We start from the raw sequence: 22,574 nt of genomic DNA, 5'->3' as shown, positions 1-22,574 counted from the left end.
TGAGTTGATGATTACTAGGAAACATAATAAATATAATACAGAAATCCTGTGCAATAGTGTCCAATATTTTGGGGCATTTGTTACATTTCTGACATAATCTGAGCATTTAAAATATATTTACACATATTGGTAGAGGCAGCCAAGCATCTGTAGGTCAGCGTATGTCACTAGAGGTACAGCGCCCGGATTTAAATTCTGAGTTTGCTCTTTTTCAGCTGAGAATCCCTGGGCAAAATCTTTACTTTGTCTATGCCTAAGTTTTCTCATCTGTAAAATGGGGTTTTTGATCTTATCTCATTAAAGCATTATGAGCATTTAATGAGAAATATATGATTGTGCTTGCTACAGTTAGCGATTCAATATTATGTAATATAATATACTGTTACAATAGTATGTAATATAATGTACTGTTGACTATGTATACAGATATTCATAATATTATGTAATACAGTACTACTGAATTCATAATATAATGTGAATTGCATTATGCTCTCTCTTACTGTCATTATAAAGTATTTAACCATTCTCAGAACCTTATGAGCTAGTTTCCATTAGTAATTAGCAGACAGGGTGTTACTTCACATGGTCAGAAGAGCTTCAGTGGAATAGTAGGGAGGAAGTACAAAGCAAAGTGTTAAAGGAGAGTGAGAGGTGTGGTGAATTGGATTTTATTACCCTTTCACAAAGCTGCCTGTTAAGCACTGCTTATGTCCTTCATAAACATTTACTTAATTCTACTGTATCCCTGTGAATAGGTAGTATTTTTAATCTTAGTTTGCAAGTGAGTACTTGAGACTGAAAGGTTAGGTAATTTGCCAAAAGACACATAGGTAGTAATAGGCTTAATTGGGATTTTAATGTAGACTCTAGGTCTACATTCTAATGCCCTAGAACAGAGATCTGCAAAGAGGAGTGTGCAAGATGGTCCAACTGGGTGGAAAAAAAAATAAGAAAACTTCTGTTTATTTTTATTCATGCTTCTTACTTTTAAAATGTATTGTTATATAATACACTTCTGAATTATTAAATTATAGTACATGTGCATAACTTCTATGCAAATGTTTATATTAGAGGTTAAGCTAAAAATACTCAACTAATTTTTCTTTTACCGTTAAAAATGTTTGGAGACATCTATTTCTGCAATTGTGACTCTGTAGGAGTAAGTGAGGAAAAAATATAGAATATTGGTCGCTTTTTATAACAGCATGAAATTAGGGAAAAACCATGAAACTTTCAAGTTATTCCTTCTTATTCATTCACTCATTCATAGTTATTTAGCTATACACTTAATATTCTTCACCTCCTTGTAAACTGGTGTGTGCCTTTTCCTTTATTCACAGGTATTTCTGCTGGGGATATGGAGAGAGGAAACCTATCAGCAGTGACTGAGTTTATCTTCACTGGCTTTCCCCAGATCCAGGATGGTGGTCTCCTATACTTCTTTCCTTTACTTTTCATCTACACCTTTATTGTCATTGGGAATCTATTGATCTTCTTTGCTGTAAGGCTGGATACCCATCCCCACAATCCCATGTATAATTTCATCAGTATCTTTTCCTTTCTGGAGATTTGGTACACCACAGTCACCATTCCCAAGATGCTCTCCAATCTCATCAGTGAAAAGAAGACTATCTCTGTTACTGGCTGCCTCCTTCAGATGTATTTCTTCCATTCACTTGGAAATTTGGAGGGGATCTTGCTAATCACCATGGCCATTGACAGATATGTTGCAATCTGCAACCCTCTTTGCTATCAAATGATCGTGACTCCCCGACTGTGTGCTCAGCTCTCTGCAGGCTCCTGCCTCTTTGGCTTCCTCATTCTGCTTCCTGAGATTGTAATGATTTCAACATTGCCCTTCTGTGGTCCCAACCAAATCCATCAAATCTTTTGTGACTTGGTCCCAGTACCGAACCTGGCCTGCACAGACACATCCATGATTCTGATTGAGGATGTGACCCATGCCGTGGCCATCATCGTTACTGTCTCAATCATTGCCCTGTCCTATATAAGAATCATCACTGTGATCCTGAGGATTCCTTCTGCTGAGGGTCAGCAAAAGGCTTTTTCTACTTCTGCAGGCCATCTTACATTTTTTCTGATATTTTTTGGCAGTGTGTCCCTCATGTACTTGCGTTTCAGTGCCACTCGCCCAACAGTTGTGGACACAACCATTGCAGTTTACTGTGCTTGCTCCATTTTTTAACTCCATCACCTATAGTCTGAGAAACAAGGACATGAAGAATGCGATTAGAAAACTCTTCTGTATTAAAAAAGTGTTGAACATGTCTGGAGGTTAATTCTGAGCCACAGATTACCTTTCACTGTTTTAATATTTCTCTAACAGAGTGAAACATGACATTACTCTCTCCCTAGTTATTTGTCACATGGAGACTTCTGTCTGTTATCTTGATTATTTCCCCTATATGTAGGAAAACATGTTCATACTCTGTGTAATCACTATGAAACTTGATGGGTATTTCATTAAGAATTTTATTATGGTGGTTAAAGTTTTTCTTTCTTCTGAAAAGTTATAATTAAAAGAAAAAATTCTCACCACTTTAGAGGGTTAGAATAGCGCTTCAAAAGCTGCCCATGTGTTTCAAGTTATTATATCTTTATTCAGGTAATAGACTTTGGGAACATTTTCTATTTCATTATGGATCATGGATAATCTGATTAGGTTTGTCCAGAAAATGACAGCAAAGAAAAAGCAAAAATGGTACTTATAGAAGTAAATTATACTTTTATTTTTAGTTATGTAATTAACTCTTCATTACAATAATAAGCATATATGTTTAATAAGACTAAATTATCAATAATGCCAGATGTGTTCATAAGAAAACTGCAATGTAGAATAGTATTTACAGTAGTACACTTTGGCACACACAGATATACACAGATACACATTTTAGTTGTTTACCTTTCCAGGGCTAAGCATCTCATTTTCTTTAACATTTATACTCAAAGGTCTTTTTTGCATCTGTTGAATGGCAGTTTTAAAAAAATATATATGATTCATTTTAACTTTCTAACGAGATAACTTGAAAAACTTTCCTCTCCTTGCCATACATAGGACAATTGGCTTAATTTAAGTTTCTATCATCATTTATGCACAACCTTTTATTTTTAAGCTCTTTATTGAGCTATAATGGCTTTACACTCTTGTACCAGCTTTTGAGATACACCAAGGTGATTCAGCTGTATTTATACATATATCCCCACATGCCCTCCCTCCCGCAACTCCCTCACACCCTCCCTGTCCTGGCCCTCTAAGGCATCACTCATCATCGAGTTGATCTCCCTTTGTTATACAGCAACTTCCCACTAGCTATCTATTTTACAGTTGGCAGTGTATATATGTCTATGTTACTCTCTCACTTCATCCCAGCTTCCCCTTTGGGCCCCGTCCCCCCCAACCCGTGTCCTCCAGTCCATTCTCTGCATCTGCATCCTTATTCGTACCCTGTCACTGGGTTCATCAGTACCATTTTTTTTTTTTAATTCCATGTATATGAGTTAGCCTACAGTATTTGTTTTTCTCTTTCTGGCTTACTTCACTATGTATGACAGATTGTAGTTCTATCCACCTCATGACATATAGCTCCATTTCATTCCTTTTTATGGTTGAGTAATATTCCATCATATATATGTGCCACATCTTCTTTATCCATTCATCTGTTGGGCATTTAGGTTGCTTCCATGTCCTGGCTATTGTAAATAGTGCTGCAATGAACATTGTGGTACATGTTCCTTTTTGGATTATGGTTTTCTCAGGGTATATGCCCAGTAGTGGGATGACTGGATCATATGGTAGTTCTATTTTTAGTTTTTTAAGGAACCTCTAAACTGTTTTCCATAGTGGCTATACCAACTTACATTCCCACCAACAGTGCAGGAGAGTTCTCTTTTCTCCACACCCTCTCCAACATTTGATGTTTCTAGATTTTTTGATGATGGACATTCTGACTGGTGTGAGGTGATACCTCATTGTGGCTTTGACTTGTGTTTCTCTAATGATCAGTGAAGTTGAGCATCTTTTCATGTTTTTGTTGGCCATCTGTATGTCTTCTTCGGAGAAATGTCTATTTAGCTCTTCTGCCCATTTGTGGATTGGGTTATTTACTTTTTTGGTATTAAGTTGCATGAGCTGCTTCTATATTTTGGAGATTAATCCTTTGTCAGTTGCTTCGTTGGCAAGTATTATCTCCCATTCTGAGGGTTGTCTTCTAGTCTTGTTTATGGTTTCTTTCACTGTGCAAAAGCTTTTAAGTTTCATGAGGTCCCATTTGTTTATTCTTGATTTTATTTCCATGATTCTAGGAGGTGGGTCCAAAAGGATCTTGCTTTGTTGTATGTCATAGAGTGTTCTGCCTATGTTTTCCTCTAGGAGTTTGATAGTGTCTGACCTTACATGTAGGTCTTTAATCCATTTGGAGTTTATTTTTGTGTATGGTGTTAGGAAGTGTTCTAATTTCATTCTTTTACATGTAGCTGTCCAATTTTTCCAGAACCATTTATTAACGAGGCTTTTTTCCATTGTATATTCTTGCCTCCTTTCTCAAAGATAAGGTGACCATATGTGCTTGGGTTTACCTCTGGCTTCTCTATTCTCTTCCATTGATCTTCCTTTCTATTTTTGTGCCAGTACCATACTGTCTTGATCACTATGGTCTTGTAGTATAGTTTTAAATCAGGAAGCCTAATTCTACCAACTCTGTCTTTCCTTCTCAAGATTGCTTTGGCTATTCGGGGACTTTTACATTTCCATACAAATCATAAGATTTCTTGTTCTAGTTCTGTGAAAAATACCATTGGTAATTTGATAGGGATTGTGTTGAACCTGTAAATTGCTTTGGGTACCAGTCATTTTCACACTGTTGATTCTTCCAATCCAAGAACATGGTACGTCTCTCCATCTGTTTGTATTGTCTTTGATTTCTTTCATCAATGTCTTATAGTTTTCTGCATGCAGATCTTATGCCTCCTTAGGCAGGTTTATTCCTAGGTATTCTATCCTTTTTGTTGCAATGGTAAATGGGAGAGTTTCCTTAATTTCTCTTACTGCTTTTTCATTGTTAGTGTATAGGAATGGAAAAGATTTCTGCACATTAATTTTGTATCGTGCTACTTTACTAAATTCATTGATTAGTGCTAGCAGTTTTCTGATAGAGTCTTTAGGATTTTCTACGTATAATATCATGTCATCTGCAAAGAGTGACAATTTTACTTCTTCTTTTCCAATTTGGATTCCTTTTATTTCATTTTCTTCTCTGATTGCTATGGCTAAAACTGCTGAAATTATGTTGAATAATAATGGTGAGAGTGGACACCCTTGTCTTGTTCCTGTTCTTAGAGGGAATTCTTCCAGTTTTTCCCCATTGAGAACGATGTTGGCTTTTGGTTTGTCATAGATGGCTTTTATTATGTTGAGGTAATTTCCTTCTATGCCCATTTTCTGGAGAGTTTTTGTCATAAATGGATGTTGACTTTGTCAAAAGCTTTTCCCATGTCTATTGAGATGATCATATGGTTTTTGTCCTTCAATCTGTTGATATGATGTATCACATTGATTGATTTGCATATATTGAAGAATCCTTGCATCCCAGGTGTAAACTCCACTTGATCATGGTGTGTGATCTTTTTAATGTGCTGTTGGATTCTGTTAGCTAGTGTTTTGTTGAGGATTTTTGCATCTATATTCACCAGTGATATTGGCCTGTAATTTTCTTTTTTTGTAACATCTTTGCCTGGTTTTGGTATCAGGGTGATGGTGACCTCATAGAATGAATTTGGGTGTATTCCTCCTTCTGCTCTATTTTGGAAGAGTTTGAGAAGGACAGGTGTTAACTCTTCTCTAAGTGTTTGATAGAATTCACCTGTGAACCCATCTGGCCCTGGGCTTTTGTTTGTTGGGAGATTTTTAACCACAGTCTCAATTTCCATACTTGTGTTTGGTCTGTTCATAGTTTCCATTTCTTCCTGGTTCAGTCTTGGAAGATTGTACTTTTCTAAGAATTTATCCATTTCTTCCAGGTTCCCAATTTATTGGCATATAGTTGTTTGCAGTAGTCTCTCATGATCTTTTGTATTTTTGCGGTGTCAGTTGTTACTTTTCCTTTTTCATTTCTAATTCTATTGATTTGTGTCTTCTCCGTTTTTTTCCTGATGAGTCTGGCTAATGGTTTATCAATTTTGTTAATCTTCTCAAAGAACCAGCTTTTAGTTTCATTGATCTTTGCTATTGTTTCCTTCATTTCTTTTTCATTTATTTCTGACCTGATCTTTATGATTTCTTTCCTTCTGCTGACTTTTGGGTTTTTCATTCTTCTTTCTCTAATTGTCTTAGGTGTAAGGTTAGGTTGTTTATTCAATATTTTTCTTGTCTCTTGAGGTAGGATTTTATTGCTATAAACTTCCCTCTTTGAACTGCTTTTGCTGCATCTCATAGGTTTTGGATTGTTGTGTTTCTGGTGTCATTTGTTTCTAGATATTTTTTGATTTCCCTTTTGATTTCTTTAGTGATTTCTTGGTTGTTTAAGAGTGAATTGTTTAGCCTCCATGTGTTTGTAATTTTTACAGTTTTTTTCAGGTAATTGATATCTAGTCTTATGGCGTTGTGGTCAAAGAAGATGCTTGATATGATATCAATTTTCCTTAATTTACCAAGGCTTGATTTGTGAAGCAAGATGTGCTGTATCCTGGAGAATGTTCCCTATGCACTTGAGAAGAAAGTGTATTCTGTCGTTTTTGGATGGAATGTCCTATAAATATCAATTAAGTCGAGATGGTCTAATGTGTCATTTAAAGCTTGTGTGTCTTTATTTATTTTCTGTTTGGATGATCTGTCCTTTGGTGTAAGTGGAGTGTTAGTCTCCTACTATTATTGTGTTACTTTCGATTTCCCCTTTTATGGCTGTTAGCATTTACCTTATGTATTGAGGTGCTCCTATGTTGGGGGTATCGATATTTACCATTGTGATATGTTCTTCTTGGATGGATCCCTTGATCATTATGTAGTGTCCTTCCTTGTCTCTTGTAATAATTTTTACTTTAAAGTCTATTTTGTTTCATATGAGTATTGCTACTCCAGCTTTCTTTTGACTTCCATTTGCATGGAATATCTTTTTCCATCCCTTTCCTTTCAGTCTATATGTATCCCTTGGTCTGAAGTGGGTTTCTTGTAGGCAACATATAGAAGGGTTTTGTTTTTGTATCCATTCAGCTAGTCTGTGTCTTTTGGTTGGAGCATTTAATCCATTTACATTTAAAGTGATTATTGACATGTGTGTTCCAATTACCATTTTCTTAATTGTTTTGGGTTTGTATTTGTAGGTCTTTTCCTTTTCTTGTGTTTCCTCCTTAGAGAAGTTCCTTTAGCACTTGTTGTAAGGCTGGTTTGGTGGTGGTAAATTCTCCTAAGTTTTGCTTGTCTGTAAAGCTTTTCATTTCTCCCTCAAATCTGAATGAGATTCTTGCTGGACAGAGTATTCTTGGCTGTAGGTTTTTCTCTTTCAAGACTTTCAGTATATCCTGCCATTCCCTTTTAGCCTGCAGAGTTTCTGTAGAAAGATCAGCTGTTATCCTTATGGATTTTCCCTTATATGTTATTTGTTGCTTTTCTCTTGCTGCTTTTAATATTTTTTCTTTGTGTTTAATTGTCATTAGTTTGATTAATATGTGCCTTGGTGTATTTCTCCTTATTCTATATGGGACTCTCTGTGCTTCTTGGACTTGGTTAATTATTTCCTTTCCCATGTTGGGGAAGTTTTCCAGTATAACCTCTTCAAATATTTTCTCAGACCCTTTCTTTTTTTCTTCATCTTCTGGAATCCCTGTGATTCGAATGTTGGTATGCTTAAAGTTGCCACCAAGGTCTCTGAGACTGTCTTCCATTCTTTTTGTTCTTTTTTCTCTTTCCTGCTCTGTGGCAGTTATTTCCCCCATTCTATCTTCCAACTCACTTATTCATTCCTCTGCCTTAGTTATTCTGCTATTTATACCATCTAAAGTATTTTTAATTTCAGTTATTTTGTTGTCCATTATTGTTTGTTTGCTCTTTAGTTCTTCTGAGTCCTTATTAACTGTTTCTTGTATTTTCTCTCTCTTGTTGTTGAGATTTTGGATCATCTTTACTATCATTGCTCTGAATTCTTTTTCAGGCAATTTTCCTATTTCCTCTTCATTTATTTGGATTTGTGGGTTTTTTTCCTGCTCCTTTGCCTGCATGGTGTTTCTTTGCTTTCTCATTTTGTCTAATTTATAGGATTTGCTGTATCCTTTCCCTATGTTGCCTAGTAGTATCTCCTCTTGTTTCTGCTCTCTGACCCCTGTGGTGGTGTTTGTCCAGTGTCTTCAGTAGGCTTCCTGGTGGTGGGATCTGGTGTCTGCTTTCTGGTGTGTGGCTCTCTTTTCTCTCTGATGAGCAGGGTTGTGTCAGGTGGTGTGTTTTAGGGTATATATGAGGTTAATATGGCTTTAGGTAGTCTGTGTGCTGCTGGGCGGGTTTGTGTACCTGTCTTGTTTGTATTTTGGTGTGATGTGTCCAGCACTGACTGTTGCAGACAGTTGGATGAAGCCAGCTGTTAGACTCTGATACAGGGCTCCGTGAGAGTTCTCTGCAGTTAATCTTCCCTGTGTCAGAGGACTCCCTAGTAGTCTAGCACCCTGGATTCAGTGCTCCTTCCCAAGAGCCTCCTACTTGACTTTTGATGGAGCAGTCCAGACTTCAGAGGTTGATTGTTTCAGCAATAAAGAAACAAGCAACCATTAAAGAGGGCTGTCCAAGCCCCAGACTAATGGCAGAGTGTTCAGTCAAACAAATACTAAATCAAGGAAACACATACTTGTATAAGACACAAAAATACTGAATCCTATAGAACATAAGGCACTAGAAAGACCTGACAGAAGAACCTCAGTATGTAATCAGACAATCAAAGTGAAAACCAACAGAAATTCAAAACCAAAAACAAAGAAAAAAACCTCAAAAGAAACAACAAAAAAAAAAAAAAAAAAGGAAAGAAAGAAAACACCACTCACAAACACAAATCCAAGGAGATTTTGAGAGCTAGGATCAAATATAATAAAGAGCAAGAGTACCACCAGAAAGACTGAAGATTCTCAGAATGAAATCAGGCAATTATACTTTGAACTGAGATAAAGAGAAAACCTAATCATAAAAACCAAAGCAGTGTGTCATCGTGAGAATAAAGCAAGGAAACAGAGCAGATCAATAATATTTCTTATAAGTATATTATGATAAAAGAAACTAAAAAAGGATAGAAGACAGGGCAACAGAAGAGCATAGTGTGACTGGAAATATGAAAAGAAAAAGAAAAGAGAGAAAAATAGAAATATATAAAGATAGAGAAGGAAAGAAGGTAGGAGGGATAAAGTTAGCACTATAAAATCTTAGCTAGAAATAGAAATATGTAAGTCTAAAAATAAAAATAGAAGGAAAAAATAGAATAAAAGAATAAAAAAAATATGTTATAATACATATAGATCCCTTAGGACTAAGATCATAATTAATTAAAAAAACCCATAGACACACACACACAAACACATATCCAGAGAAATTTTGAAAGCTAGGATCAAATACAATAAAGAGTGAGAGTACAATCAGACAGACTGAAGATTCCCAAAACAAAATCAGACAATTGTAATCAGAACTAAGGTAAAGACAAAAGCTAATAATAAACACCAAAGCAGTGTGTCGTCTGGAGAATAAAGCAAGGAAAAAGAGGTGAATGATAATATTGATTGTAAGTTTATTAAGATAAAAGAAACTGAAAAAGGATAGAAGACAGGGCAACAGAAGAGCATAGTGTGACTGGAAATATGAAAAGAAAAAGAAAAAAATAGAAATGTATAAAAGATTGAGATGAAAAGAAAGCAAGAGAGATACAGTCAGCACTACAAAAATCTTAGCTAGAAATAGAAATATATAAAAAGTCTAAAAATAAAAATAGGATAAAAAATATAAAACGTGTAGATCTCTTAGGACTAAGATCGTAATTAATTAACAAAATAAAACAAAACAAAAGCTAGAACTGACCCCAGAATGGACCAGATCAATAGAATTAATACTAATATTTCTGTTTCCTTGGGGTCTCAGCTGTAAGTGTCCTTCTACCCACCTTGGGCTTTTTGTATTACTCTTTGACTAGCAGAGCTTCCTTTATTGTTCATCTGTAAGCGCTGGTGTGTGGGGAGAGAGAGGGTACAATAGTGGCTCCTTCCCCTGGGAGTGAGTGAGCAGTGGCTCCCTGCCTGGGTCGCAGTGTTTCAGTCGGCCATGGCAATGCCTGTTGCAGAGAGACACTGGAGGCTCAGGTGTAAACAGAATGTCTCCAGAGAATGTCTTCTGGGCCACTCTGTGGACTTTTGGATCTCAGCTGCAGGCACTCTAGGCCTGCCCCACCTGGATAGCCAGGCCCAGAGGTGTCCTTCCCTTGTCCATCACAGGCACCAAGAGAGAGGCTACACCTGCAGCTCCTCCCCCCAGTTGTGAGTCTGCAGTATCCAGTTGCCACCATGGCCACCCAGCTTTCCGTGGCAGGCACTCTCCGCTGTGGATTTCTTCCCTCCTGTCCTCTCAGTCCGTCTCCCCACTGCCAACAATGTTTCTCACCCTGAACCAGGTCTCCAGTTCCCACGTTCCAGCTCCCAGATCCCCTGTTCATCTGTGAACCAATGTCTCAGTCCAGACATGCTGACCCTTGTGCGGATCCTCCTCATGTTTCTCTCTTTCCCATCTGCCAGAGATCAGCCACTTCACCCTCTTTGAACAGTCCCAGATACCTGCCTTCTGACCCAAGGAAGTTTCCCATTGGAGGTGTTTCTCCATCAGATAAGGGATGTTTCCCCAAAATCGGCAATCTCCCCTCTGTTTCAGATCCCCCCCTCCCCAGGGTGTGGGACCTGTCCCTTTCCTTTCTTCTCCTCCTCTTTCTCCTTTTTGTTTTTTTTTCCCTCTGTACTACCCAGTTATGTTGGGATCTTTGCAGTCCTTTCTGGTGTCCGAGGTCTTCTGCTGGTGTTCAGCTGGTTCTCTGTGGGAATTATTGCATATTTTGATGTATTCCTGATGCATCTGTTGAGAGGGATGCATTCCACATAAGTCCAATAAAATGACCAAAGCCAAGTTCCTACTAGTTTCTTTAGAGACACTAAGCCCAGAAAGGCACACAAAATACAAAACACTTCTCAGCATATATCACATTAATTCCTCTAAAAGCAAAACAAAACTGTGTAAGTCCTGAGAAACAAGGAATGGTGACTTCAATAGACAAAATTTAAATAATTTATTAAAGTCATAGTGTATATGAAATAAAATTCAAAAGAATTCAATAGAAGAATGAAAAGGATCTATTTGGGAAATATCTTGAAGTAGTCTTTTTGATAAAATTGTTAGAAATTCCAAACAGAATAACTTGGATTTTGATAGATATAGGTTGGGGTAGGGTTAATTAATGGATATCTGGAATGTTTCTGTTCATCAAAGTGCTGGCTTAGATACTTGTTTCGTAGTCTTCCTTTGGTGGATAGCATGCTAAGTAAAATTGGGACCTCCTAGTTTCAAGTCTGAATTTAGGATTCTGCAACCAATAGAGGGAAAAGTACATATTTGTGATTGCCCATAATAGACTTTGGCTACACCCATATCTGTGAAAAGACCTAGAATTTGGAGTCCAAACAAGGAAACCATTAAAATTAAGAGCTGTTGGTAAATGCATCTGAGAGTGGAGAGGAGGCCTTTTGATAGAATTACAAATTTCAATCCTAGATGGCCTTTGCTACTGTATCCAATGATTTTGAACATGAATCAGATTGATCATAAATAAATAGGACAAAACAGATAGGCAAACAAAAAACTATGTCAACAAAATCTCTACTTGACCAAGGATTGCATTTCACAGCTGAATGGTAACCTTCCTAGGATATCTTTCTTCTTGCTCCACTGGCAACCAGAATTCAAAGCTGATACATTAATTCCTGTTTGCAGCAGCAAATGTTGGAAAGGAAAATTGACCATAGGTGTAGAAGAATCCAGTGAGACACCAGGGAGTACATGTAATACATAAAGCTATGCTACCCCATCCAAAAATTTGTTATTATCAACTAAGTATTATACAACTATTCAAACTAAAAGGAAACAAATCAAAACATTTAAATGTAATTCTGTCTAATCTAAAAGTGTATTGATTTCTACAAGTGTCACAAAGGATTTGATATAATGCAACTGTTTCTACTTTTATTGTGGTGCATTAAAAAAATAAAGTAGCAGGGAGAAGAAACATTTTTTTGCTCTGAAAGCAATGAACTCATTGGAATTAGAGAATAAACAGACCGAACAAGTATGTCCTTCCACACTACTGTCATTGATGCCCATTTGTCAACCATTTACTTCAGTTACACTGTGACAGCTCTCTTCAGGATTCAAGCCCACAGTTAAAGCTAGTCTGCTAGGTTAACAAAAAGGGGTACTGTTGTCATTCGACCCTTTATATCTAGATTTCCTAACACCTTGATGAGGACAAATACAGACTAATTAATGAAGCATTTCTTTTTCTAAAAGCAAATTATCACTCTCTTTTCTTGTTAATTTATACTTTTTTTACAGAAATGATTTTGTTTCTAAAAACAGTGAACAGATGAACCACAGATAATGTCTGAAAAATAAACTTGCCAAATGTTGCTGGTCCTAAAAACAGATTAGTTATCATGGGAGAAAATTAGATAATCTAGACCAAATTTCATATTCAAAGGAGCATATAGAATGTGTCCTAGCCTTAAATTTCTGTTATAGTAGTACATTCATCAGAAACATCATGGAAAAAAATATTTCCTGATTATTTTCAATGGTTAAAAACAAACATGTTGTATACAATGGTAGTTAATATACATTTGGCTTTACAATGTATTCTAATTTACCAAATACCATTGTTAGATGGAACTGAGGAGAGAGGCTCTTTTGTCCTTCCTAAAACTGTAAATCCTTGAACTATGCTCACTAAACCACCATTTGTGAATATGTCAAGCTTGTGGCACCATTGTTATGCTACTTTGTCAAGAAAATTCTAAGGTATCTTCCATAATAAAGATAAATAGGAAAAAAAGTTAATATACATGTTGTTGTATTTTACAATGTTTACAACACACTGTAAACTAACTTAGTTTGAACCAATAATACCTTCAGTTACACAAAACAACTTTTCAACACTAAGGATGTACGATTAAAAAATACTAAAATTAAGGCATCAATTTAACTTTCTCATTTTCTCTTCAAAATGTATTTTCAAAACTCAGAATTCAGAAGTCTGGTACTTTCAGAAATTTATTCCTATTTCTCATATTTTTGCTTAGACATTGTTACTATTTATTATAAATTTTAAAAATTATTCACCTTAATGCAAATAAGTAGAGCAGAGAAAATATGACATGGACAACAGATTGGAAACCTAGCTGATTTAGCTTATATACTTATAAAGTAGTCCTGGAGGAAAACTGTTAAAGGTCCTGGGGGAATAATTACAATGTAGCCTTGTTCACCAACAAACTCATGTGCACAAAAGGGCCAGGCTGCATGACAAACATGAGAACCACGAGGAAGTGGGATCTGGGGCCAGTAGGAGGTTGTCTTTTCTGAACTCCCATAACCACATGTGCTACATGCATGAGTTGGGGACCAGTATCCACATAAAATCCAGCTTCACATCCAAGCCACAGAAGGATGTAGGGACCAACAGACTTACACATCGGACGTTCATGATTTTCCCTCATCTTCTTTTGTTTCTCCCATTATGATAACAATGCACACGGCTCCAGTTTAGAAACACCCATGGTTGTTTTCATACCTTTCCTCTTCATACCAGGAAATGCTAGTGTGTTGAATTCTATAGGGTTCTGAGGTTACTTACACTGCATTGATTTTCTGTCTTAAAATTTCTGAATTTTCCACTATAAGGGTGTGGAAAAGGCCTTCTGCAATATGCCACAACAACATTACACTGCAGAGTTCAATTAAGAAGACATAACATTGATTTCAATTTCCACGCTTTTCCTCTCTGCTGAGCTAATCTGATTGTATACAAAGCTGAATACATTTCAACATACTGATACTTCTCTCCGTATTTCAGTCTGGGAGTCTTATGTGAACCCACTGTGTGGATGCATAACAAGAAAGCCATTAGTGGTCAAGTCACTCGTCTGTTCATCTGATGTCTTCCATTTGCAAGCCTTCTTTCCCAGAAAGATGTTTTTTTGATGTCAACTCTTGCAGCATAAATCTGTGATGTAAAGGGGAAATTCCATTCACATATGATTCTATAGGCAAATCTTGACATAGTGCTTTGCACTGACTGTATATTAGAATTACTTTGACTTCTGGAACTATATCAGTTATTACAAAATTAATGGGCCTTTCAGTCAACTGACCAATCTGAAACATCAGTGCTGCTGTCATGAGCATATTCAATCACTGCTGTCTGGACCCTAGATAAAGTATATGCTATGTTATGCAGGTCTTTGTTGCTTATTGCCTTTGCAACATAAGGAGAACAAGTGGTAACTACAGTGCTGAGCTTTACCACATTTGCCTTAGATCTTTAAAACAAAGCAAATATACTTTTTCTCCTTCCTTTATCACCATTTGGGAGACACTCATTATACCCTAAGACAATGAATTCTCCATATTTTGCTGGTGCTTTGGATGGATGATTTTTTTTTTTTTTTGGTCAGGATAAGCATGATATTGGCAGTCTTTTTCAAATCTCTGTTCAATGTTGATGAGATAATTGTAGGTTTATGATAAGTTTGAATCTAGCAGTTAAATATTTCTCTAAGTAGCCTTCATTTCCCAAATTTTCATGGTTATTTTCAAACATTTGCTCTGATGTATGAAATTTGAAATTATTTTTTATAGTTATTCATCCTACCATGAACATAGTCCACTGAGTTTGCTTTTAAATGGGAAGATATGTTTTGTTACATTGGAACAAATACAGTCTTAAGGAATAAGTCTTCCGCCACACAGAAGATTCAATTTTTGACAGCAAACTGATATTTTTTATTTTTGTTCATAAATTCATAAAGATTTTGGAGCTATTTCTTCATGGCAGGAAGGTGAGAAGAAATTATAGGGATTTAAGAAAGAATAAGTGGAAGGAAGTGGTATACAAGAAGCACATACAGGACTTCCCTGGTGGCACAGAGGTTAAGAATTCACCTGCCAATGCAGGGCACACGGGTTCGACCCCTGGTCTGGGAGGATCCCACATGCCTCGGATCAACTAAGCCCATGCACCACAACTACTGAGTCTGCACTCTGGAGCCTGTGTGCCACAATTACTGAAGCCCACATACCTAGAGTCCTTACTCCACAACAAGAGAAGCCACTGCACTGAGAAGCCCGTGCACTGCAATGAAGAGTAGCCCCCACTCACAGCAACTAGAGAGAGCCCACACGTGGCAACGAAGACCCAATGCAGCCAATAAATAAACAATTAAAGAAAAAAGAAGCACATACAAATCTTTAACATATTTTGTGGTGAAAAATGGGAACTATACAGAGTTCAGCAGAATCAATAGAAACAATTTGAAGGAAAACACTATGCATGCTGTCGGAGAAAAAACTTGGCATTCTACCATCTCCTTTAGCATGGCACAGTTGCAAATCACATTTTCACAGAAATTGTTCTATTTTCTATTAATTCATTTATTCACAATAATTAACATACCAGTAAACCTCCTTCAACACTGTCCTATTTCTTGTGTTTTTGAAAGAATGGGGTCCAATCAAGGCTCTTCTTTATACGGTACACTTACAATCCCATACCTAAATGGAGATTGGCTGGTTAATCAAAATGATGGCCAGCAAAGGGCTAACCATGGTCCCAGAACCTGTAAGTCTTCCTTGGAGCACTGATTCCCCTTTAATCTGGAAAGCTAATGAGAAAAAAGTACAGATGCACTCTGATAACTGGCCCCATGGGAAAAAAGATTGCTTTCTATTTATTACCAAGGGGTGAAGCCTCAGTGGGACTCATTTTCACTTTTGTATTTTTCTTAAGATGGTTATAACAACCCTTTCAGAGAAGTTGAAGGAACACTGAAGAATTCATAGACCCAGGGAAAAGGAAGACCCTTACTGTATCTGGCAGGTGTGAGTTGAGGGTCACTGTGGTCGGGGAAGAAAGTATTCATTTCGTATGTTTGGGATGAGACAAAATCTAAAGATTCAAATTGTGAAGATTTGGACAGCATTGAATTTTGGCATTGGACTAGGGTTTATGAGAAATTTCTATCTTTGAAGTTCTGGGCTCTACATACTTACAATCAGAAATAGCATCTAGTTATTCAGACTTTTCAGTTGTCTAAGATATGTGCTTATATGTTTCCTTCCTACTAGTATTATTTCTGAATTTTTCTAGCTTTAATTATGTTTGTAAGTCTGATCCAAACCTATTCATTAAAAAAAAATAGCTACTTTCAAGTGCTTAATACGTGTCAGGGGTTGTGAAAGACAAAAGGTAGATCCTGCTCTAATAGAAGTTCACAATCTACTGAAGTTAAACAAATAAGTTACAATAAGACTTAGTAAGGATTATGGTAAAAGCCCTCTGTAGGACACATAGATAAGAATAAACCTGTGTGTGTGTGTGTGTGTGTGTGTGTGTGTGTGTGTGTGTGTGTGTGAATGTAGGGAAGGAGATAAGACCACAGCAACAGCTGTAGAGCTTCTGATAGGAGGCAATGGCTGAGCTGAAACTTGAGGAAAACGTAGGAGTTATTCAAGTAAAGAAAAGTGAGTAAGAAGGGCTTCTAAGAAGAGGGTTAACATTCACATAAGCAATGACCCAGGAGAAATCAAGGTGTATTCTGAAAACTGCCATAGAGCAGCATAAGCGAGTGGCAGATGGGGAATTTTGGATATGCAGGTCTAAAGTTCAGGGAACACATCTGGGCTGGAGATGGAGATTTGAAAAAACTGAAAACTATGGAGAGTTTGTGTTCATCAACAATAAGGAAGGACATGACTTTAGGGGCCAAAGCAGGAAGTTGGACCACAGAGCCACTTATAGAATGGGTCAAGAAGATGAGTTTATAGCATATAAAATAAGAAACAGTGTTATAACAAAACACCTGAGAGGAAGCTTCCATTGAGGAAGAAGGCAAACCTGGAGAGGATGGTTTCATGAGAGCCGAGGGAGACAACATTCAAGTAGTAGTAACCAGTAGCTTCTGATGCCAAAGTGTAGTTGTAATGTGGTGACTGAAACTTTTTCATTGTTTTGCAGTTACCATGTCACTGATACACAAGACAGAATAGCTTCTGTATAGTAGTAGAGAAAGCAGTCACACAGCAAGTGAAGAGTGAACAAGATCTAAATGACAGTTAATAAATTGTTAATGAGAATTAACAACTAATAAATTGTTAATATTATTCTTTAAGAAAACTGTTCAAGGTAGGAAATGATAACAGATATTGATCAATATTAATATGAGGGACTTTGATACATTAATTCCTTTAATACTCATAATTCTGTAGTTATATTTTTCAACTACAGAAGAAAACTCTGAGGCTCAGAGAGATTACATAACTTGCTTATTTACCCAATTAATAAGTGGCAGAATGAAAATTCAGGTTAAGAATGTTTGATTTGAACCTATGCTACTAATCATCATGCTATATTGTCTCGCGAATAAAAACATTAGCGATATAGACAAGTTATCAGTTATTTTGAATCTGGGAAATTTCAAAACACAAAAATACCAGGTAACCAAAATACCATTTACATTTACACTGCATCGTGTTTCTTCTCTGTTAATTGGGTGTACCCTTTTCCTCATTCACAGGTAGTTCTTCTGGGGGTATGGGGAGTGGAAACCTATCGGCAGTGACTGAGTTCATCTTCACTGGGTTCCCCCAACCCCAGGATGGTGGCCTCCTGTACTTTTTTCCTTTGCTTTTCATCTATACCTTTGTCATTGGGAACCTAATGATCTTCTTTGCTGTAAGGCTGGATGCCCGTCTTCACAATCCCATGTATAATTTCATCAGTATCTTCTCATTTCTTGAGATGTGGTACACCACAGCCACCATTCCTAAGATGCTCTCCAATCTGATCAGCAATCAGAAGACCATCTCTTTCATTGGCTGCCTCTTGCAGATGTACTTCTTCCATTCACTAGGAAACACTGAAGGAAACTTGCTGACTGTCATGGCCATTGACAGGTATGTTGCCATCTGCAACCCACTCCGCTACCCGACCATCTTGATGCCCCAGCTATGTGCTCAGCTCTCTGCAGGCTCTTGTATCTTTGGTTTCCTCATCCTTCTACCCGAGATTGTGTGGATTTCTACCCTACCTTTCTGTGGTCCCAACCAAATCCATCAGATCTTCTGTGATTTCACTCCTTTATTAAATTTAGCCTGCACGGATGCCTCTGTGATCTTGGTGCAAGATGTGATTCATGCTCTCGCTATTCTAATGACAGGTCTGATTATTTCTCTTTCTTACATCAGAATTATCATTGTTATCCAGGGCATCCCTTCAGTTGAGGGTCGTAAAAAGGCCTTTTCCACCTGTGCTGTGCACATCGCTGTCTTCCTGCTGTTTTTTGGCAGTGTGGCCCTCATATATCTTAGATTCTCTGCTATTTATACTCCATTCTGGGACACCACCATTGCTCTAACATTCTCTGTGCTTGCTCCCTTTTTCAATCCCATTATATATAGCCTGAGAAATAAGGATATGAAAGATGCTATTAAGAAGCTCCTTTGCTCCCAAAAGGTGTTTAATATATCTGATAAGTAATTTAGGCTGCAGTCCTCTATACAAATGGAACTTCACAAAATATTGAGCACAAGGAGATTAGAATTTCAAATAATTATACAGTTAGCCCGACTTTCTTCCCCATGAGCTGGTGAATAGACTGCTAAAGAAAGTCCTCCAAGGATTTACAGAGATGACAACAATTCTACTTCTGACTTTCTAGGGTCAGTGTAATTTTTTTCTATATCTATAGTCTTGCATATTTGATTTTAACTTACTCTGTTACTTCAAATAATTAATTGTATAAATATTAATAATACACATAAGTATTACCTTAACTACTCAATGCCTTCTTTTGGCTTCTAAGCTGTCTTTACAATACTCTAAGTTTCCTTACAAAGCCCATATAGTTCAGTGAGAGTACTAACTCTTACTAACTTTCTATGTTGCTAAGGTGATTTCTCTAAGCCCTTTCAATAAGTTACTGGACATTAAGAAGAAGCAAGATTTCCTGGCACCCAGGCCGTGGACTTTGCCCCCCATCTTTGTTTCTTTTCCAGTCAGCTTTGCTAACATTTAAAAATACATGTACTAGATGACTTACTTCACTTGGTATGATAATCTCTAGGTCCAACCATGTTGCTGCAAATAGCATTATTTCATCTTTTTTATGGCTAACATTCCATTGTATAAATATATATCACATCTTATTTATGTATTCATCTCTTGATGGACATTTAGATTGCTTCCATGTCTTGGCTATTGTAAATAGAAAAGAGTATATATATAAATATATATATTTGAATCACTTTGTCGTACATCTGAAACTAATGCAATATTGTAAATCAACTATACCTCAATTTAAAAAAGAAAAAAAAATGCATGTACTGATGTGATCTGCATATGATGCTGTCATGAATATGGACTGCATTTGGTACTGTATTAACTACTATAACAAACAACTAGGAAGGTTAGATTCTTACCCATGGAAACTTACTATTTTATTTAGAATCAAGGCAGGAGAGTGTTAAAACATAATAAATGCATGTATTTACATCTATAGTCAATCAAATTTATTAGTGATTTAATCCACCTCTCTAAAAAATTGTCTATTTTCTCTTCCACGTTGTGCTAAAACATATACTTTGTATATTTTAATATAATACATATGCAATTTGGTAATAAATATTTAAAAAATTATGTACTAAAATTTGTTCATGTTTCCACAATGTATTTAAAACCATCAGTTGAATTATGGTAAAATATTTCACTGATTGGACATATAAATAGTTTCTCCATTTTGTTTCTCTATTATTTGTTTCTCTATATTGTTTTTTGTCTCTCACCATTCTTATAAATTTGGCAATGGTCATTTTCTTGCATAAAGTCCTTTCCATTTTCAAAAATTTCTGTTTCAAGATAAATTTCAAGAAGTTGATTTATTAAAAGCAAATGTGAAAATATGTGTATAGCACTTGGTAAAAATATTGCTTTTGTAAATAGTTGCACAAATAATGCATTAATGTAACACTTTTGATACAACTTCAATAGTGTGGCAACTGATGTATAGATTAAATGAAAGTCTAGTCATTCTGTGGAGCATATCAGTTCTATCCCTGGCAAGCTGAAATTGCAGTACAACTATAATAAAGAACTTTGATAAACTGAATCATTGGTCCCAATTCTTCACGTCCCTGTAACAGATTTATAAATCCATAAGTTTGCAAAGAATGGATTCACGGCGGGTAGCGTATACTTTCCTGCCTCACAGATTTGGACTGGACTTTTCCTTTAAATGACTATTTGGGTATCAATGAATGTTACAAGTATTGAATATGTACCTTTGTATATAGGTTTGCTTCAGATAGCTGCTTCCCTTTCATCACTGGACCCACATGAAGCCCTGTCTCTGAAAGTCACTGTTTCAGAGCTAAAACACTGGCTACAAATTTCAGTATGGAACTAGTGGGTGGAACATATGGCAGGTCAAGCATTTTTCCTAAATTTGGCTGAATAGCTTAGCAATAAACAAGCAGGATGTAAGCCCAGAATCTTCTTTTTATTGTTCCACCAATCTCCTCCCCTCTACTGCATTAACATTCTTCAAATCTGACTCTTGGAATTTCAGCTTTTGATTTGTTTAAAAGCTTACCCAATCGGAAGTGCCATAGAAAAAGATGTTAAAACAACAACAACGTTTATTTCAATGCCTCAAGTTCCTGGATTATTTCACTTGTCCTGGATTGATGTTACCTCAGATTGGGGTTCTACTAATTACCGGCCTGAACTTTTTTCCTAATTGGAACCATTATGAGAATGATGTTTTCCTACTTATCTTAATTCACCTGTGTAGAATTCCCGAGAGAATCCATCTTCCCATTCTCGTTAGGCTCAAGAAAAGATACACATACACACAAAGGAGGAGAGGAAGAGAGCTGTACAGGGAGAGTCAGATCTTTTTATCACTGACTGATGAAGAATATTTGGTTTAGATGGAGAACTCAGGGTAGGAACATAGCAGAAGAGCAAAGGACACATCTCAGTAGCTCTACATGGTTGCCCACATCAGGGCAGGGAGAGATAGAGTCTTCATCCATGTTTATCTCACCTTTGGAACCCAACAGCAGCAAGGTCAGTAGATTAACTAATTTTTGGGAATGGGAGATATCCAGAGAAGGAAAAATACTCACATATGACAGTAGACAGCCGTAGTGTGCATGTAGATACTGTGAGTAACTGTTGGGAAGACTGGGCAAGGAGGAATCAGGAAAGATTGTTATAAGGCAAGTTAGCACAAAGAACAAAGGTTTCAGTTACTAAACTTCCCAAGAAATGCATGCCATATGGGGCATACAAATGGGGCCAAAGCGCACAGGATGGTTTTAAAACAACAAATGAGCATTGTGATTGATTTCTGAAATGTTTCAGGAATCAGCATTTCAGGAATCAAGAGAGGTGTCCATTAACATCATTGATAGTTGTACTAGACTTAAGTTTACTGAGTTTTGGATAAAGATGGAGGAGTGTTCATTGGGGAGAGTCTAATAGTTTTTCTTTTTGATTTCGATCTCCTTTATCTTTTTTGGCTTAATCACATCTCTTCCGTAGAAGAGGGAATTGGGCTTGGGTCTGCTCAGAGGCACTTTCTTGAACTAGTAGACTGTTTCAGTGTGTAGGACCCTGTCCTTTATAAAGGCCATCATCACAAGACATGGTGACTACTACTGGTGACATCAAGACTTATGGGAAAGATCAGATATGCATATGAAAAATCAAGAACACTTAAAAAGAAAAAAATATTTTAAAAGAAAAAGATATATAGATATACATATATTACAGAACATAGAAATAGAGTGATTAGAGACCTGTGGGATTAACTTGTTAAAAGTAGAAAAGACAGGTAGAATTTGGTTAGTTTAGAAAGGAGGCAGAGATTGGAAAGAACAAGAGGATATTTCAGGTAGGAGAGGTTTCTTTCAGGAATGTTCAGAGATCAGAAAATGAAAGTGACATGTTTGGATTAATAAGAGGTTTACTAAACTGGATTGGTAACGAACAATTTTTCACATCCATAGTACATGTCTCTGTTTTCTGCAGAAATATCAAATAAAAAATCATTTCAGTACAATATTAAAGAAAGATGATATGGTTAGGAGTTTGGTGGGAATTAATCACAAAATCATTGAACAAATACACCTATATCTAATATAAATAGAAGAGCATTAATTAATAACATGCCCTTTCCTAATGCACACACAAAACAAGATTATTAATCAATGACAGACAACAAAGGGA

General features: G+C 36.6%; 2 protein-coding genes and 1 pseudogene across 2 annotated transcripts; 2 read left to right on the top strand and 1 right to left on the bottom strand.

Annotated features, from left to right (window-relative positions):
* Positions 1 to 1,312: 1,312 nt before the first annotated feature.
* LOC130835626 (olfactory receptor 6K3-like) lies at positions 1,313 to 2,300 on the top strand. Its single transcript, XM_057707243.1, is given in 2 exon segments — positions 1,313 to 2,178; positions 2,180 to 2,300. Coding segments are annotated over 2 exon segments (942 nt in total). The 5' UTR covers positions 1,313 to 1,357.
* An 11,177-nt stretch (positions 2,301 to 13,477) lies between these two features.
* On the bottom strand, positions 13,478 to 14,452 carry LOC130838588 (E3 ubiquitin-protein ligase pellino homolog 1-like; annotated as a pseudogene).
* Positions 14,453 to 17,867: 3,415 nt separating this feature from the next.
* On the top strand, positions 17,868 to 18,821 carry LOC130837520 (olfactory receptor 6K3-like). The gene has a single exon (XM_057710538.1). It carries the CDS (start codon positions 17,877 to 17,879, stop codon positions 18,819 to 18,821), a length of 945 nt encoding a protein of 314 aa, XP_057566521.1. The 5' UTR covers positions 17,868 to 17,876.
* Positions 18,822 to 22,574: the final 3,753 nt, after the last annotated feature.

The sequence above is a fragment of the Hippopotamus amphibius genome, chromosome 1 (genome assembly GCF_030028045.1).
Source record: "Hippopotamus amphibius kiboko isolate mHipAmp2 chromosome 1, mHipAmp2.hap2, whole genome shotgun sequence".
NCBI lineage: Eukaryota > Metazoa > Chordata > Mammalia > Artiodactyla > Hippopotamidae > Hippopotamus > Hippopotamus amphibius.
This window is presented reverse-complemented; position numbering and strand designations above follow the sequence as displayed.